The following is a 20,144-nucleotide window of genomic DNA, read 5'->3' on the forward strand; positions in this document are numbered from 1 at the left end:
TGCGTCATTTTCCTGGGCACAACCCCTTTATTTCACTATCAAACGTAGGCTTTAATAAATCATTGTACCATCTTTAACAAGACAAGAAAGTTTCTAGACCCCAAAAGTATTTATAGTCTATTCTATGGAGTAAACTGTAAAAAGGAACCGGTTTTTAGGACCCTATAGTCTATTAATGAATGCTATAGATTAAGCTTATTAAAATTTGAAGTGACAAAAGATACAATGAGAAAATATTTGTATTTTAACAACCACACTACTGTTAGAGTTTTGAACTGCATTTGATAATACAAGAAAATATCAAATGGCACCGACACTTAAATCATAACATGCTCTTGATATTTACAAGACTGATGATAAATTTTTTTTATTTTGTATGATTTTGTATTTCCGTTCACATTGCGTATTGAAAAACTTATTGAAAATCATAATTAAATTGAGTAATTATTCAAACAGCAGGACTACAACAGCATTTATCGGTTTCTTCTTAAGTCAAATTGTAATAATTTATCATTACCACGTCATGTCATACTGTTGTAATCAATTACTTTTGCATTCAACTGGTTCTATGCATAATAACAACTGAACTTGTACCATTCGAAAACGATTAAGATTTTATGAAGAAACATTTGCATTCCATTTAAAATGTTCAAATTAATTAGACGCACCGTCGTTATTTATTGCTCATTATTGAATATTTAAGCCACTTACAATAAATTTTGATAATTCAATTGAAAAAATTTAAAATTTTTGCACATTTATTGAGAAATCAATAGTTGATTCATTCCTTAATTTATTAATTACATTAAGTGTAAAATGACAGAAGATAATTTTAAAGTAAAATCAATTAAATTAAATTACTCGTATTATCGCCTCCATTAACTTATTCTTTTAAAATTTTCATTTATAATTTTTAAATTTACTTTGCAATTTTTAAGTAAAATTCTAGTGATTTCTTGAATTTCTTGTTATATTCAAGGTATTTCTCCTGATTGCATGCAATATTTTAAGTATGTCTTTTATTATCGAATATTTTAAGTTTATTAAAATGATGGTCAACTTTATTGCTTAATATTTTGCTTACCACTTAATTTTTAAAGTAGTTTTGTTTATAATATTTTACTTTTCTTTTGTTTTTATGTGAAACCATATTATTGGGTCAGAATTGAGTGAGTACATTGTAGATTGCACATTGATGAACCAATGTTTGACAATGGATTTCATGCCGGCCGGTAAATGCAAATAGTGTGTTTTACATACCCTTATATAGTGCACCAATAACATTCCCACTGACGAATTCAAATATACCATAAAACCCGCTGCCCGTTCGTTAAAATTTGGGTCTTTGAAAATTATCATAAATTTGTAAACAAAACCTACACCTATATCTTTACGTGAAACCTATAACGAGCACATCTATATTGTTTAGTTTATTTAGCTTAACAATACCTTACTAAGTTATGGTATCTGAACTAGAATTTCTATAAAGCTCATTGTGCTCTTGTTAAAAGTATACTTTATCACCCCTATAGTGCATGTCTAAAAATGTCGTTATACCTAACAATATCAAAGTTGTGTGTCCTGCTTTCCATAAATTCTGACAAAAAAATAAGATTTTCTTTTAAGAGCCCCTATCTTCTAAACTAGTTGCGATAGAAATCTACTGTGGAACAATTTTTTTCCTTACTATAGCCAAAATATACACCATAGTACTCGTAAATACACTACAATAGGGAATACCCTGTATAAAAAAAAATTACAAAATTTTGAAATCATATTATGTAGATTGTAGACTAAGGTAATGAAAAAATTTTTTTATTCAAAATTTGCATATTTTGCATACTTTGCGGACACTTAAAATAACTCGCTTTTATTTACCTTATTAGCAAACTATATTTTGCATACATTTAGGGGTAAAATAAAATTTATTTTGTTTTTCATGCAAAATAAAATCTGTTAATTTAAAAATTGCTATACAAGTTATTTCCGGTATATTCTAATGATTTCTCGAGAAAATATTTAAATTTTTTAAGTTTTTTTCAAGGCTAAGTATAAGATCTTGAAAAGATAACAATAGCATGTGAGAACTACTATACGTGAATTATGTGAATTAGTCTTAGGGTGCTATAAATTATATTTAATACGAAATTTTTGAGAATTGAATTGCTCGTTCAGTGTAACAATTAGGAAATTTGAAATACAACCTTCAGTAATAATTGAATTGTCTATTCTTAAATGGTGCCCATTCCTCAAATCATAATCCTGGTTGCATGAAAATTATATTCTAATTATTTTATTTTATTGTAAGATTCTAGAATGTAGTTAGTCTGGAATGGATAATGTTTATTGCATATTTACACAAAATCAACTTTGATATTTTAATTTAAAAATGAACCGAGGTCTTGGATTTTATTTTATATAAAGTTGCCGTTTATTACCTTGCTCCAGTACAATATAAACTGCGCTACTAAGTTTTGATAGATGAGCTCTTAGTATTTGATTAAAATTTTGTTAAAATATTTGATTAATCTACAACTAGTAATATTAATTTAAGGTTTTACAATATCCAAAATGACACATTAAAAATATTTTAGAAATTCCGAGTCGTTATGGCTTTTTCTACTTTTGATTTTAATTGTGAAGACTCTGCCAGTTTTATGATTATAGAAGGTTAACTGTTAAGTCCCCAAGCTCTCCTTTATTTTACTGTTCCAATACAAACGATGTAAAATGGGAATATGAGATGGATGAAATTATTAAACTCGTCAATAGGGCAAGAAGATTGTCTAAAATAAAAATCCTCTCCATGATATGACTTAGAAGTTTAAAGCAAATTGGTTGTGTACGGAACCTCGAATTTTTGAAAAAGGTTCAATTAAAAAACAAAAAAATTTTTTTTTAACAAAAACTTATTTAAAATAAATTTTTTTCAATTTTTTTTATTCAATTTTTTTTTTTAAACATTTTTTCTTTTTCTATCTTACATTCACACTTATTTACATCACCTTTGGTGTTTCTTAACAAAATAAGAAACGATTTTGAATTTTATTTACAAAAGAAATTTTGGGTAACAAATTAAAGCTCTAAAAATTGTTGTTGCTGTCATTTTTAATTTTTTTTTTTTTGCGTTTCTAATGCTTTTTTTTTTCATTTTATCTTTCACATAAACGGATCAGGATAAGAAAAGGATTAACAAGGAATGGCAATAACAAGGAAACAAAAGTATAGCATAAAAATTTCGAAAAAAAAAATTATGCTGCTGGTGGATGAGCCGCCAAATAATCTAATGCTCTTTGGATAGCTTCTGGAATTGGTGGTGGTGTTGGTAAATGTGTACCAACTGGTTGGAAACCATTTTCATCAGCAGTATATGAAAGTTGAATTGCTTCACCTTCTGGTGCAGTAAATGCAAAGCTACCAGTTACAACCTTATTACATTATAAAAAATCATGGTATTAATAAAATTTTTAGGAGTTGAATGACTTGAAAGTTAAAATAGACTTACAATTGTTTCTGAATCTTTTAATTTTCCTTCTTCTGATGCTTTAACACCATTATCCAATTCATATGAATATTGATAACTATCTGGATTAACAACTTGTTCACTGCGTATAACTGAAACATCAGCAACAGCAACAGCAATTAAGGTAGCAAAAACGATCTGAAATAAAAATTTTTAAATTAGAATTAAATTTAAGTGAGATATTGGCTCGAAATGAGAATTTCAAAATTAATTATTGCAACTGTGAGTAAAATATTTCAGTTTATTGTGTCAAATATAAAATATAGGAAAATTATCAGTTAAATTTTTAGTCTTATCGGAATTCAGCTCGATAATTGGGTTAGATTTATTCAATCAATTTGAAAATAATTTGTAAAACAGCGGCTGTCAGACATGTCATATGTCAAAGCTAATGTCAACACGTTTGTTTATTGATTTTCCATTCTAGTTGTGTGCAGCCCAAGTAAGTCTTGTTCATTGCGAAAATTTATTCGATTTAAGTAGCTATCGACCCTTGGTATTTCAATCTGTTTGTCTTTGTGCGTCGCGACACCACGAAAAAAGCACATATTTTTTTTTTAAATTTAAATGACCTTCAAATATTTGTTTTTTTTTTACATAAACTTTAAAATTTTTATTTACAATTTAAATCACTTCTATTTATTTTAATTTAAAATATTTTTAAAAATAATAATTGAGAGGAGACAAAAAACAAATTAGGAAATCAATAATGTTGACAAAGAAAACAACAAAAACAACAAAAACAATAAAAAGCAATCAAACTTACAGCGAATTTCATTTTTATTTTGTTTCTTTGGTTAGGAGGGTGCGTTTCGTTTTTGTGTTTGTTTGTTTAAAATGTTTGTAAAATTGTTGTGTTAACAGATTGAACCGAAAACGTATTCTGTTTGATTAAAATGATCTTCAACATCTATTTATACCAACAAGAAAATACAGAAATATTAGAGAAAAAAAACAACAAGAAAAAAAATGATTCACAATTTTAAGATTCGCGTTTTTATCAAAAAAAAAAAAAAAATAGAAAAATGTCCAAAAAAACTAATAATAATTTTTTTTTTTTTAAATTTAAAATAAATTCAGAAAAAGGTAGAAAATATTAGAAAACTTGTAATTTTTGTACATAAAATTTTTTTTTTTTTAATTATACTTAAGTATATTTTAAATCTATTCGGGTAGGTGGATGAACGAATCTCTATATGTATAGTTGCCTGTACAGTGTAGGTCATTAAGAGTTTCTGATTGAAATTGAATGTGGTAATAATGATTGAATTTAAATCATAATTAATGAAGATGTTCATAAGACTAAAGGTTCAGGTAGAATGTACACCAATGAAATCTTTATTACGAGTAATCCTGTTGGCACGCACGATAAGCTCAAAATAATTCATTGCAAAATAAATTTAATTTGGAATAAAAGAAAATATTAAAATAAGAGCTAGTTTTCCTTAAAAATCGTAATTTTAAAATTTTAATTGAATAAAATATTTTTTTTTTTTATAAAAACTGTGCTGGAACAATTGTAAAAATTTATAAGAAAGTTGTGATATTTTTATAACAATCACAATAATTTTTCTCTATCACTCTAAATTTTTTTAAGAGAACAATATTTGTCGTATTTGTAAATAATTTGTGAATTACATTTTTTTTTTGCAAGTTCAGTTGAGTGTAAAAGGACGAAGAAATTAATCTGCTATAAAGAAAAATAAATAAAGTGTTTAAAATTATTTTCATAATATTATTTGTTCACGTGTTGAATTGATGATCAAAACTAACGGTATTATGTAAATTTTTCGAGAAAAAAGAAAAGAGAAATAAAAATAAAATTTAATTATTTTTTCGATATTGAAATTGAAAATTATACACATAGTGAGTGCATTTAGTGTTGAAAATACACCCATATTCCAAACACGAGAACTTGCTAACATGTAAAAATTTAGCTGGCATTTTACAAAAATATCATTTAATTAGCAATTGTTAAACTTTTTGAGAGTTGATCATATTTCAATGAAATAACAAGGCCGGAGGTGAGAATGAAGGGCCGACAAAATTATTTAGGGCTGAACCTAGTCTAACAGTTACACTTTCCGGATCCATAATGGGGAAGATTTAGCAAGAAGAAAAAGAAAAGTTAACAAATGGAAAGATAAAGTACTTATAAAATTGCCGAACAAAGGCAATTTATGAAAATGCACGAAAGGTGCTGGCGGATGACTGTAACTAGCAGAATTCAAACAAAAAATAGATATAATTCTCGGAGAATAACAGGCTGAATTTTGTATGAACAAAAGCTGTATAAATCACTTCATAGAATAATATAAAAATTATCATAGAACAATATAATAAATGAACTAGCCCCCTCTACTGTATCTTAGTCGATTTAGGGCGGGGATTTGACAAGACTACACATGAAACCATCTGGAATATATTACCCAATAAAAGCAATAAAAAAATTATAAATATCATTTTAGACGAATACGAATTCCAAGATTTTACACGACGGCCAGCTGAGTGCGTCTATTCAAATAATTTCGGGTGTGAGGCAGGAATGTCTGCCATCAGTGTTCCTCTTTATAGTGGTTTAAGATTAGGTAATGAATAGAATTATGAGACGACGTCAAGGATTATCAAATTGGTTTTGACCAGAAGCCTGAAGAATTTTGAGTATGCAAACGATAAATGCCTCTTAGCTCATACATATTGAGATATGCAGACTGCAGAAATAAGCATAGAAATATAGAATCTAAACCTCATTTTTATTAAATAATTTCATATCTTGTTGTTCGTTAGAGCAAGAATTTTTCGTTTATAACTAAATCATTCCATAAACAACTAAATATTTAAAATAAAAAATAATATTCATACTCAAATTAGGTATCGTTTTTAATATCATTATCGTTTCCAAAATAAATAAAACATCGAATAATTATTAAAATAATCAAAATGTCTCTATTTCCCATTATCTTCTATATTATTTGCTTCCGATTAATTTCATTATTATTATCACGTATTTAGATAAAAATTTTGTTTTCTTTAATCTAGCTCTATACTCCCACAAAATAGTTGTTTTCTAGGTTTATTAACCTTCTTTAATTAACGCATTTTATTTCTAAAATTAAAATAGAAAATTAATGAAATTAATTAAGTGGTTGAATTTGAACAAAAACAAAACAAACATTTAAAAATAATTTCAACTGTTTATAGAAAAAATTTTTAGAAGACCAAAGAAACTAAAAATCAAAATTCAATTTAATTTTCATATTGAATTTGCAACTAAAGTATGCTAATAAAAATGTCAAATTTTTTTTTTTTAAATCTAATATAATAACTATAAATTAATTATAAAGATTGTATTTTGCAGATATACACAAAAAAAAAAAAACAAATTTTAAATATAAACAAAATTAATTCGCGGCATTGTTTTAAATTTGGTACTTGAAATCTAAATTATGGCGTATTTTTAGCGGGAAATTATTAATTTTTTTTCTTGTTGTTGTTATTTTTTTTGTTTTTTTACTTTAAAATCAATTCAATTTCCTCTTTCTACTTCTAGTCCAGTAAAATATTGCAGTGATATGGAAAAAAGGTGGCAGATAAGCTGATAAAATTGTTATTTTTTTTTCTCTTGGATTTTAGGAGCATTATTTAAGGGATTATTCAAATAATATTTGGGCTTCCATATGACTAAAATGATTAAAATCTCAAAATTTATGTTTAGTATGAAATTGAATAATTCTGTGATAAACTATTTGAATATAAATTAATTATTTTAACATTGAAATATTTTGTGGAAATATTCGATTTTTTTTTATTTAATTTAAAATTTTGTTATTAGAGTTTACAAATAAATGTAAAATTGTAAATTTTCAGTATAATACAAGCATAATTTTTCGCATATAATGAGAGCATTTAAAATTTTCCAAATGGAAATTGGAATTTTCTGTAAATTTTATCAGAATTTAATGTGAGATTAAGAATTTTGATAAGGATTCTTGATTGAAATTTTTAAAATTAAAGGGAAAATTTGAATAAAAAAAGGAATAAAATGCAAGGCTAACCCTTAGGAAGAAGCAAGTTAGTTGTTTCTTCTTAAGGTTGGAATCTTTACAAGTGACCCAATAATAGTGAATACAATTATAAATTGCTTGTAAACTTTTTGTGCTAATCACCAGAATGGACAAACAATGCATTCACACCATGCTTGGCTTAAAAGTAAACCTTTTTATTGTGCTATTTATTTCTAAATAAGCCGAAGTCCACAGTATGTTGAATTTACTCTTCTATTGATTATTTAGATCAATTGATTTATGCCGTATATGATCAAATCGGGTTTGATCATATTTTCGAAGAATAAGGTGATTTAATTGCCCGATGATTATCACGTTCAGAAATTGATTTACTCATCAATTACTTTTCACCAAATAGATGGTAAGAACAAGAATTTTAACTTTTTATTACTTGAAAATAATATGTATGTACCGTACCGCTCAGCTCATTTCGTTGGCACAAAATGCCACTCTTATACCGACGCCTGAATATTCCCCTTGCGCAAATCTTATAATATCGTTTCGCATGTGCCACAGTTAAATATTCTCTCTTTCTTTATGAAAATTGCTAATGCAACCTTCTTTTCTATCCTATAATTAAGATTCTAAAGTGCTGTATCATTGGATTTATCTGCTTGCCTGTCATCTGGTAATTGTTCAAAATTAATTTTAGACATGTAAAGGTAAACTAATTTGTTGTCCTCTTGAACAATTCTCTCCAATGATCTAACGATGAATGACGAAAGATTAATAAGTATCATTAACTTTAGGTTGTTGTTCATTTTTTTTGTCGGCCTTTGGAATGAATGGGGAGATAACATCCACTTAAATTGACGAAATGGGGTATAACACCAAAATTATCAATTAAGGAATAAAAATTAGATATTTGAGTTTGCTGCTACATGTTCCTTCTCCTATGTAAAAACTGGTAAGCGCCAATTTTACAGTTCCTTTTATTTCAAGTTCACATTTCATACGGTTTCATGTTTGTGCAATGAGTTATGTAGATCTAGAATGGAAGTGAATCGAAAAGATGATATTACCTATGCGAATGCGCTGCAAAAAATTGGGAGACGCAGAAGTTTCATATTTAAAAATAAAATATATTTTTTTCGTTTCTCTTTTTTAATTATTTTTTTTTTTATAAAAATGCCTTATAAATATATATTTACATCACTTGTTTTTTTTTTTTTTTTTTTGTTGTGCTGCTTATATTGAAAACACACTTTTCTTTTAAACTTTCTTCTTTTTTTTTTTGTTTGTTTTGTTGTTTTTAAAAAATATTCCATTAAGAACGTTAATCAAAGCAAGTAAGAGTTCAAGATTAAATCACTTATCAACAAAAACTATAGGATTATAGATATTTAATGGGATGGTGGTGGTGGATGAGCAGCAATATAATCCAAAGCTCTTTGAATAACTTCTGGTACTGGTGGTGGTGTTGGAATATGAGGACCAACTGGTTGGAAACCATTTTCATCAGCTGTGTATGATACTTGAATAGCTTCACCTTCAGGTGAATTGAAAGCAAAGTTTCCACTAACAGACTGCATAAAAAATAAAAAAAAAATGCTCGAATATTAGAAGATTACTATGATTATTTCTTTTTTTTTGTTTAGAAAACTTACGAGAGTTTCTGGATCCTTTAATTTTCCTTCTTCTGATGCTTTAACACCATTATCCAATTCATATGAATATTGATAACTGTCTGGATTTACAACAGCATCACTGCGTACAACAGATACATCAGCTGCAGCAATAGCAACAAGTGCGGCAAGACCAATTATCTATAATAATTTCAATGAAATTATTAGGCAAAATTTTAATCCTGTATCCATTTAAAAAAATTACTTACGATGAATTTCATTTTTAAAAAATTGTTTTGTTTTTTTTTTTGTGTTTAGTTGTTAGACTGAACCCCGTTTGAATTCTGTACTAATTTTAAGGTGTCGTTTGCTTTTTATAGGCGAAAAAAATAAAATCAATTAGAGTGCGATTTTTTAATGTTTGCATACCTAATTTAAAGTTTTATAAAAAAAAAGAAAGATAATAAATTTGAGCAAAAGTTATGATGCAAAAAAAAAAATAAAAAAAAAATCACCGAGGCAACAATAACAATACCCTAAAAAATTTCTTGTTTTTATCATTGAAAAAAAAAAGACTAGACTAGTTTTATTACCATTTAAAAAAAAAATTTTTATTAATTTTCTTTGTCCTAGACTAAATAACAATTTTTGCGAGCAACTCCGAAAAAATTTCCTAACAAGTCCAGTTTATTAAGTAAAGAGAATTATAAAATTATAAAATATTTGTATATGAGTGTATGTGTATAGCATGGAATTTAAAACAGTTAATCTAGCTATGTTAATTCGGCAGCATTTTAAAAAACCGAAATCTATTACATAACAGAATGTTAGAAAATTTTTTGTTTTTTTAATTTCGTTTTTATTATTAATATTGATGACGGGAATTAAAGAATAAAAATTAAGAGAAAAAGAAAGCGATTGGAAATTTTTCCCATTGACGTAACGTACAAAATTTTTTCCCGCTCTTCTTTTTGAACTATTCCTATTTTTCTATTGCGATCTCACATGGCTGAAAATTTACTGATTCCAATTACACGAGATAAAATCTTGACTAATTTATGATTGAAAACCTAACAGGACGAGTAAGCAGAATGTTTGCACACAAAAAACCGGTTGACTTAATTTTCGCAAAAAAATTAAACATTTACAATTATTCCATTAATTTGCCACAATATAAATGGGACTAATTTCCTCACACCAAAAAAATAATATAGTGGTACATTTTCATATACCACTTAAATTTTAATAATTAAATTATTCTTGAACATAAACAAATTTCAGTTAGGAATAATGTTAAAAGAGAAAAAAAAAGACATAAAATCTGGTTAAAAAAAAAAAACAGGTACTTTTCCTTTTACGTTTTCGGGCAATCACTCTAATTCAAAGCAGATGAAAACGGTCTGGCAGTTTTGAAAATTCGATTACATATTATGATGAATTTTAATTATAAAACAAACCTTCCTTCCGTCATACATTAGAATTGTACATAAGAGCTTGCCAAATTTGTTGAAAAACTGATAACGACCCTAGTTTGGAAATTCTCGTAAAAATTCCTAGGTGTACCAAACATTTTTCCACTATGTACCAAATCATTTACTGTGGAAATTTATGATATAATTTTAAAACTTAAACTAGCTTAAATTTCTGACAATTTCGTGGAACCCAAGATGTACTAAATATTTTTCAATTGAAAAAACATTGATCCTCACAATTTTTTTATCACAGGCTCATAAAGCATTTTCAACTGAATCGAATTATTTTGAGATCTGCTTAAGGGTATACTTGAAAATTTTGAATAGCCCCTTATAAAAAGTAAACATTGCATATTATTTTTTTTATTGTTGCCAATAACAGAATAATAATTAAATTTTTTTTTAATGTGCTAAGAATTAGAAAATTAAAATTTAAGGTCAACTAGATTAGAGGCATAAGAAGATGATTCTATTTTTGACTAATTCTATCCTCTCTCTCTCTTAAAACAACACAATAATAAAAACGAAAAAAAAAAAATGCTGATTACTTAATATTATTTTTTTTCTCTTCTTTTCTACTATCCAAAATTTTATAGGTATATTTAAAATAAATCAAAATTTGATAAAGATAGCAACTGAAGAAGGACATATATGGAGAAAGAGTAAGAGAGATAAAAAATAAACTAGTAGCTAAAATTAAACATTTTGTTTTTGTTTTTATTCTTATTTTTTTTTGTGGTCATTTCAAGTCAATTAATAACTTTAATATTAATAAAAATATAAAAAAAAAAGTTATGTGGCGTTCACCATGTTTAATTTTATTCAAATGGTTTATTTATTTTTTATTTTATTTATTTTAAATACTAAGGTATCTGTTATCTACACCATTTTTTTTTTGTTAAAAATTCATTTTTTTTTATTAATATCATTTTTTTATTGAGAACTATAAATTCTTTAAAATAAAACAAGAATTTTCAATTTACAACTAAATTAATATTAAATAATAATAAAAATAAAAATAAAAGTACTAAAATTTAAGTTTAATATTATTTTAGATTTTAAAATTATTTTTTAATTTATTTATTTTATAAATTATTTATTTATATTATGAGTGATTGATAATTATTTTTTTATAAATTTCTGACAGAAATATACAAAAAGAAATTCTTCTTACAGCAACTGCAGAACAGATGCATAACTTTACAAAACTTTTTCATTTCTTACTATTGCCCTTGGGGAACACATTCAATATAAAATCTCCAACTTTCCATGTTTTTTTACCATGTTGCCATGGTTAGCTACAATTCTTCCTGCACAAATCTTCCTTTTATAGTTGGAAGTTCCATTTCTCGGTTTAACATACTACTCGTGTTACTAGACGTCTTAAGATGTAAACAATCCATTTCTATTTTCTTTTTCTCATTTGAATTTCTATCAGTTCCTGTGTCGTCATTATTGGTATGTTTTGAATACCAACTCTGACTGAGGTATTTTTTTCATACCAGCACTGAATTAATTAATATTATGGGTTGAATATTCTTATTTTAATTCCGTGTGCTATGTGGACACACTCCAGGTCTATGTTGTTATTGGTTCCTACTATTTTTGTTATTGTCGTGCTCACAATTATTCGAATTCTAATACCTTCCTCAATGGGAGTACCCTGTATACAAATCGGAGCCTGATTTGTGCTATTAATTTTCATCACCTTGGTCTTGACTATATTTCAAATTTATTTTTTCTGTTTTCTCTGTTGACTAACGATGACTTGCCTATCTTCAGCTGACATATTCCAGATTTTGTAAAAATTAAAAAATTTTCAAACGAAAACGTCACTTCGGACCCCGCAAGAGCATTCGCCGCTTCGTTGCCATAAATACTTACACCTTATCGCCTTATTGCTTCTACCAAATTCCCCTAGCGAATGTAAATATCTCCACACCGAACGCGATTTGATATGGTAAGAGTTAAGAGCCAGATTCGCGGCCTGACTACCCGAGAATATGTTAATAGTCTTGTTCACATATCCCCTACAAATGCTTTCACATAAACTAAGATGCCCCAAGGCTCTAAACAGCCTAAGGCTCAGTCTCAATTCAAAGAGACCTGATTCAACCCCTCCTCCAGTTTTCGATTCGTCCATGTACCATTAGTCGGTCTTTTTTATATTTGAGTAACTAAACTTACTCAACAATAGAATGAATTAAAACTCCAAAATTACCGTCGCATTTCTTAAAAACTAACGTCATTTTTTACTACATTTCACTCATCGAATATGTCGAATGTAGTTCACTTGATTTTATATATGTTTGTATGTAGTTCACTTGATTTTTTAGTTAAAAAAAATGACAAACAGCAGTCGGAAAAAAAGTCATTTGCATTTTTTTTTTAAATATGTGACAGTGCAAAAAGTGTCATTTTTTATTAAAATTAGATCGCTTATTTAAAATTAATTAATGATGAAAAAAAAAAACAGAAAATAAAAAATTAATAAACTAATCATTTTTCAATAAAAATTTCATATTTTAATTAATTTCGTAATACATAGGAGCTAGTAATTTATTAAAACACGATCAATAATATTTTTTTAATTTTTAATTTTTGTTATTCAAATTTTATGCTTCTAATGAACTGAATCGTCATTATTACCATTATTTGCCTTACCATTTCATTTTTTTATTGAAATTTCGTCTCATGTTTTCTCTCATTTTTTCTAATTAATATTAAAATTTTCTAATAAAAATAATAATAAATTGTAAATTCGAAATGTCTATGCGAGACGGCGTTTAAAAATTTTTTTTTTTTTATGAACTTCACCTACATCAAGATACCCTTGTTATCACTAAATTACATTAATATGTATGTATACACATAAAATATGTATGAAAGCATTTATTTGTCATGCATATACATACATAATTTTGCGACAAAAAAAAATAAATAGTTGTACCGAAATTATGAATAATTAGTCATTTTGAGACCACACTTACGGTGAATGTTTATTTGAATTTTAATAATAAATAATAATTTTAGGACGTTACACTTAAAGAAAATATTGTGTGATTTTGTGATAAGGTGGAAAAGAAGAAAAAATCCAGATGATTGCTACTGGTTTTTGTTTTAGACCAATTCGCAAATGACTGTATCTAACTTGCCTAGCAAATCATAAATCATTAAAAGTTTCATTTTATTTTAACAAAATTTGTAGTCGACTCTTCTCTCAATCATCTATGACTGATTGAACTGATATAATGGAATATAAACTATCTTCGATTACAGTGCATGACTTAGATAGTAACATTGAATAGAAGCTAACCATCTGGACCAATCGGAAATGATCTTTTCAAGTCATTTTTTGGAAAAGCATGCTTTTGAAAAGCTTTCAGTGAATACATCATCTTTACTTGCACACTACAATTCTAAGTTCGTCATCATATTATTATAGTTTATTACCACATTACAATATATTTTATCTGGTATATTGGTATATAGTAGTGGCAGTAAGAGAAAAGAGCCTCAGGCGAAGCCCATGCACTAAACCAACAAGAAAACCCATCGGTAAACTTCAAATTAACACTCCACAACCCCACGTAATACAATCTCAAAACCCATCTTCCAGAACCAATTAATCTCTTTGACGAATCTAAAAAGTCGCGCTAAAGATCCTCGACAGGTCTTCCAAGTCATTATGAAGGAAAGTCTACAGAATGCACTTCCTCTTCAGCATCAGAGGTAGACAGGCACAAAGAAAATAACATTCACAAGAGACATCCGTCGTAGTGACTCTAAACCTCTTGACCATTTTCCCTAAGTGTCTGTCAGCACCCCTACCAGTATGGTGACATTAATCCTACTATATCCCAACAACGCCTTCGTCTTATCCTATTGGGTCGATCGTTCTGGCTACCCTGCACATGTGAGCTTCTGCCCACAAGACTTCCCCTTCCTTTTAGTTTTCCTATCTGCTATGCCAAGGAATTCCTTCAGCGGCAGACACGCCGATCTCATTCTCTTTACCCCGGTGTGACCTTAAGGCTTTAGCTAACACTTAGTTCACAATCGATTATCCCTGGTCTTAATATAGTAGCGCTTATAATGTTAAGTACATTAGGTGCATGTAGTCGAAATCGTGCTGTGAATCAGTATTGACAAATCCATGCTAGAATTTTTTGAGTGTAGAATTATATTTATTTGTTTTGCATTATATTTTTTTTTCTTGTTTCGGTACCGTTTAATATTTTAACATATTTTGTAATAATTTTATTTTTTTTTTGCAGTTATTTTATTAAATTAAAATATGCAGTACCTTTGTATATACAAAGTTTATTTCAAATATTGAGTACAAATGGGTGTGCAATAAAAAAAAAAACCAACATAAAAATGTTGAAGAAATTATCATTTTTATTATTCAAATAAAATAATGTAAAAAATGAGTTGAAAAAAAAAAATAAAAAATTGGTGCTACTTCAAAATGCTTAATGTAAATCAATATTTGTTTTTTTAATCAATATTGTGAATTGTGATTCGGTCTATTGGGAATAGATTATGTAGGCAAGTATAAGAGATGCGCTCTTATTTACCATATAAAATGAAATAAAATAAATATTTCAAAGGTCTATTTGAAAATTCGGATTTTATTTTCAAAATATTTTTTATCTAAATTCAATAAAAAAAGGCAAAAATTAATAAAAAAGTCCAGTAAAATATTTTGATATTTTTTTTTATCTATAAAATTCGATAAGTTTTTGGGGTATTTTTATTGTCATCGTCTAATGGAAAAAATGGTAAATTTTTAAATAAAAGTAATTTTTGTTGTATAAGAAGTAGAAAAAAATTTAATACGTTTGATAAATCATGTTTTTAGGTACCTATGAAAGAGACCTTGAAAATTATAATTTATTTCAGATTCAATTTTTTTTTATTTTATTTTTATATTATGCGGTCGATTTTATTATGAATTTTGATATTTTTGATAATTTTATTTCTCTTCGTTGACTTTTTTTTTGTGAAAACCGAACTAGAATTCTTTAATCTGCATTTGATCTTTGGATTAAACGAAATGTGCAAATGATTTGATTAAAAATAAATCATGTCAACTGTAAGCTTTTCTAATAAATTTTTAGAGGTACTTCATAAAATTTCGAAAAGTTTTGAAGAATGGAATAAAGTTTCAGTAGATTTGTTATATTTGGTTCGATATTGGATATAAGCTTTCCGCGTGAACAGGAGAAAAATATCTATGGCTACACATAAAGACATATGCAAAGATTACAAAAAAGAATTTGATTTTTCTCTGTCATCAGATAGCTGCAACATATTCAATTCAAAAACAGTAGTATAAAATGTAATAGCAGAAATGTTGACAAAGAAATGAGCTACTAGATCCTCCACACATAGCCGTTCCACATAGCCGTTCTTTGGATTCGGACCAAACAGTACGAAGTCAACTAAGGAAGATAATTTGGTTACATGTCGTTTGCCAGCTATCTAGAAGCGTTTTAAGATTTTTGAGCAAGAACCATAGTGAGAATGCCCACGCTATCTTATAAAGCCATTGCGGACTGAGAGAATACCTCAAGAAAGCTGAACGCACTGGACAATAGCCTTTGCAAATTTTATGGGAAAGTCATGGAGACTTCAGTATACCTTCGGGAAGAGTAAGGAGCTCTGATCCGCAAGAGAAGGAAGAATTCGCTAAATCAATACCCAAAAACAGCTTGAATCTATCATTTGGTGGTAGGTCTCGATGAAGAAAAATGGCTCCAAATAGGGATACAATAAATCTTTCGGAGTCGCGGTGCCATTGTCATCCTCATATACAATCTTAAATTTATTCAGACAATACTAGCTTTGCAATCACGTGTGTAATCACATGCGTTTAAAATATTTAATTTATTATGATAGAAAATAGCAAATAATTTAATGACGAATGACAATGATGGTCAATTTTAATTATTTCCGTTTGGGATCGGGAATAAAATTGATTAATTGAAATTGCACACATATTAGGGATCAGGGGCTGATACATTGCACTTAAGATTTGAAAAACAAACCATTATAAACGTTTGTAAGAAAATCTGATTATACTAGAATAAATTAAGTGTAGGTATAAAGCTTGGACTACTGGTAAACCGAATTTTTTTTTTTTTTTTGATTCTGGGAATTAAAAAATTCAATTTTTCTGACGCATGTTAAAGTTTTTGTTTTTTTTTTTTGTTTTTTTCTAAATTTAAATTTCAACATAAAAATATATGAATATTTTTTTATTGTTTTAAATAAATTTATTTTGCAGTTTCTAGCATCTAAAATTGAAAATTTAAAATTTTTTTTTGAATTTTGTCTCGTGTTATAAATTAAATTAATCAAAACGAATTAAATTGAAAATTTATTTAATTTCCAAGATATGCATAAAGTTTATTTTATTTTTTTTTTGTACTTTTATGTAAATTAATTATATAAAATGAATATGGATTTTTATTTCAAATATAAATTGATTTCATAATCGTTTATTAACCCATAAGTAAAATAATGATGAAGTTCCACTCGCACATACATAACTAGTTTGTTTAACAAAAGTTTCTGCTTTTTTGTAATGATTTTGAATTATTTTCGATATTTTTTGATTATTTTATAATTTTATTACTTCTTTTTTAAATTTTTTTAACACAATTGGTATTTAATATCTTATTTTTTAAAAATGATTTGATATTATTTTTTTAAATGGCAAAATTACAGCAATATTATGAAGAAATGAAAATAAGATATTGGATTTCGATCGTAAATTTTTGCTCCTATTATAGAATATTTGCTCATTTTTTTATTTTCTGAATTAAGTAATAATTCATATGCTCAAATGTGCAGATTTTTCATTAATCACTGTTGTAATGGTAATAAATATTTTAAAATAAAAAATTTAAGTTGATTTTTAACCTTAAATTAGTATACCAGGAGGAAACTTAGCAAGAAACACCCTATTATATATTGGAAGAAAGGCCGCATAACTTAAATTTCAATAGACGACGACCGTACTTATAAAATTATTGAATCGATTACGGCGAACTCAACGATGTTGTAGCTGAAAGATGGTATATTATATATTAAACTCATTATTATACTCATAGAGTTGAAATATAGTAACAGTTTTTATTTGGAATTTGCGGCACATTATTTTTTATCCAAGACAGCAGACGCACATTTTTATTTATTTTATTTATTTCGACACGAATGTATATGGGAAAATTGGAAAAATAGAAAACGTAACAAACTGTCAATTCCTCTCAAAAAAGTATTGCGTCACGACGGTGCACATTTTGTCACGCTGGCGACCTTCAACCTCACTCCTAATGGTAATTGGAATTATATCACTACCATAGAAGAAAACAAAACGTCACAATATAAGATAAAAGGAAGTACTAGCTAGTTCAGCAATCTGTCCCTTGAACACACAGACTTAGAAAGACTTTCGAAACCACCATATTAATATGATCATGCCAATCGAAACCGCTATTGAAGATGACTGATGGGCTGAGGCAAACTAAACGTATCAATGGATCTATTCCAGATAACAATAATGTGAGATTTCACAGCATTGAGGCACAGGACATTATTATGGGCTCAAAGCACAATAAAGTGAAGAAGCTCATGCGATGGGCTACTCAAGTTGAGCTGAACATAATCTGCATAAAGATGGCAACCCAGTGGCTAAGACAACAGGCAAGTTATTTATATGCTTTTAGGTAGAGATTATGCTCAATATTCCTGATGCAAAACAAGATTCAAGATGCAAAACCATGTGAATATTTAAACAGAATTACAAGTCACAATCGGATTTTGTCGTTCGTATAAGTTCGATTGGCAAATAATATGACAAAAAATAACCTATACATTGCAAAGCTATTCTTAAGCAAATCATTTCTTACTGAGTGACTGCCTAAATTTTCAAGTTTTGAAGTTTTTACTATGAACTTAAAAAAAACTACACTATTAAAAATTTACGCATAAAAATTTTATGTTGGTACATAAATCATTTTATCAAAAATCTTATGACTCGGAAATTATAAAATTTAAAAAAAAAAGACAACAATTTCATTAAAATTAAATAAAAAAAAAATATGAAAATTTTTGTTTTTAATGCGTTTAAAAAACAAAAAGAAAAATAAAAATATTAAAATTATTCAAATTTATAATTGATTTTTCGAATATTTTTCTCTTTTTTCCGATTTTAGAATTTTTGATTTTTATATTAACATAGTAACGCTTTAAACGCTTATGACATTGACATTCCTGTCAAATCCATTAAACGGTTATGAAAAGTCAAAAACAAAAAACAAATAAACACTGCACGTTGTTTGTTTGTAGACAGTTATCTGATCTGATATGATTAGCGCAACATATTTAAAATTTAATAATGTTGTTTGGTTGTGATGAAACTGTTCAGAGGTTATCATTAGCTGGTTAAAATACTGTTACCAATGACAACTGTTACATTATATTTTAATAATATTTTTTGATAATGTCACGTATATGAAATTAAAAGGTATTTTAAAATATTATTTATTTTTTTTAGGAAAAATTTTAATCAGTTTCAGATATCCTTTGTCAAGTTTCAAAAACTGAAGGCAGTAATTGACGTATTTGAAAATCGACTATATTAATTTGTCTATATTACTTTCAATGAGCATACGAATCTAAAACGGCTTATTTATTTTAGGCATAAGGGAATTTGGCAATTTGATGTGAACATGATTAGCCAACAGAGAATACGATCCTCTCATCAATACCAATAAATAGGATATAGAGTTGCAATAAAGTATTATAGAGATCTCCCAATTAGTATCTCCAATTAAGCAATTCAATTCCTTTATGAAAGCTCAGCAATACAGAGAATAATACGATCATTTTTGGTATACGAGTATCATGGTAAATTTTAGAAATTCGATTTCCAAAAAGTTTATTAGCAAATTTTCGAGGAAAATTATTTAGTGTACTCAAGGGTACAGTCGCAATATTATGAATTTTACTAATACAACATCATAGTTGTGAAATTAATAAGTATGTGCTTATTACACTAATAATTTTCTTAATGCTTTGTACTGTAATAGCAATGTAGAGAACATTTCGTCGGCAATTTCTTCATGCCTCTGTAGCTCAGTTGGCAGAGCGTCCGCCTAGAAAGCGGTACGTCACTGGTTCGAGTCTAGTTCGAGCAGAAAAATTTTTTAATTAATTTTTCCGCCTTTAACTCGTTCCTTTGATTACGTCATCCATCTGTTCTGCAGTTGCATAAAGAAATTTCCATTAAGTTAAAGTACAGTCGCAAATTATTTGGTGTGTTTTGAATTATGCGCATCATAAGTGTGACGGTTCTGACTTTTATATGATATTTAGTCCTATATTATAATATTAACGCTAACGCTTTTATTGTAATTAGAAAACAAATGGAGCATTACAAGGTTAAATAATATACTCGGCTACAAATCGCTTTTTGGATATTGAAATGCAATGATTAAAAATTCAAATT

General features: G+C 27.4%; 2 protein-coding genes across 2 annotated transcripts; both read right to left on the bottom strand.

Moving 5' to 3' along the window:
* Positions 1-3,251: 3,251 nt before the first annotated feature.
* On the bottom strand, positions 3,252-7,924 carry LOC129616090 (cuticular protein 47Eg-like). The gene is made up of 3 exons (XM_055531560.1): positions 7,889-7,924; positions 3,506-3,661; positions 3,252-3,428 (listed from the first exon to the last, which is right to left on the bottom strand). The coding sequence occupies exons 1-3, from the start codon at positions 7,922-7,924 to the stop codon at positions 3,252-3,254; spliced, it is 369 nt and encodes a 122-aa protein (XP_055387535.1).
* Positions 7,925-8,930: 1,006 nt separating this feature from the next.
* LOC129616091 (larval cuticle protein LCP-17-like) lies at positions 8,931-12,413 on the bottom strand. The gene is made up of 3 exons (XM_055531561.1): positions 12,387-12,413; positions 9,195-9,353; positions 8,931-9,113 (listed from the first exon to the last, which is right to left on the bottom strand). Exons 1-3 carry the CDS (start codon positions 12,411-12,413, stop codon positions 8,931-8,933), a joined length of 369 nt encoding a protein of 122 aa, XP_055387536.1.
* Positions 12,414-20,144: the final 7,731 nt, after the last annotated feature.

This window comes from Condylostylus longicornis, unplaced genomic scaffold (assembly GCF_029603195.1).
Source record: "Condylostylus longicornis isolate FDR11 unplaced genomic scaffold, ASM2960319v2 ptg000162l, whole genome shotgun sequence".
NCBI classification, from domain to species: Eukaryota; Metazoa; Arthropoda; class Insecta; order Diptera; family Dolichopodidae; genus Condylostylus; species Condylostylus longicornis.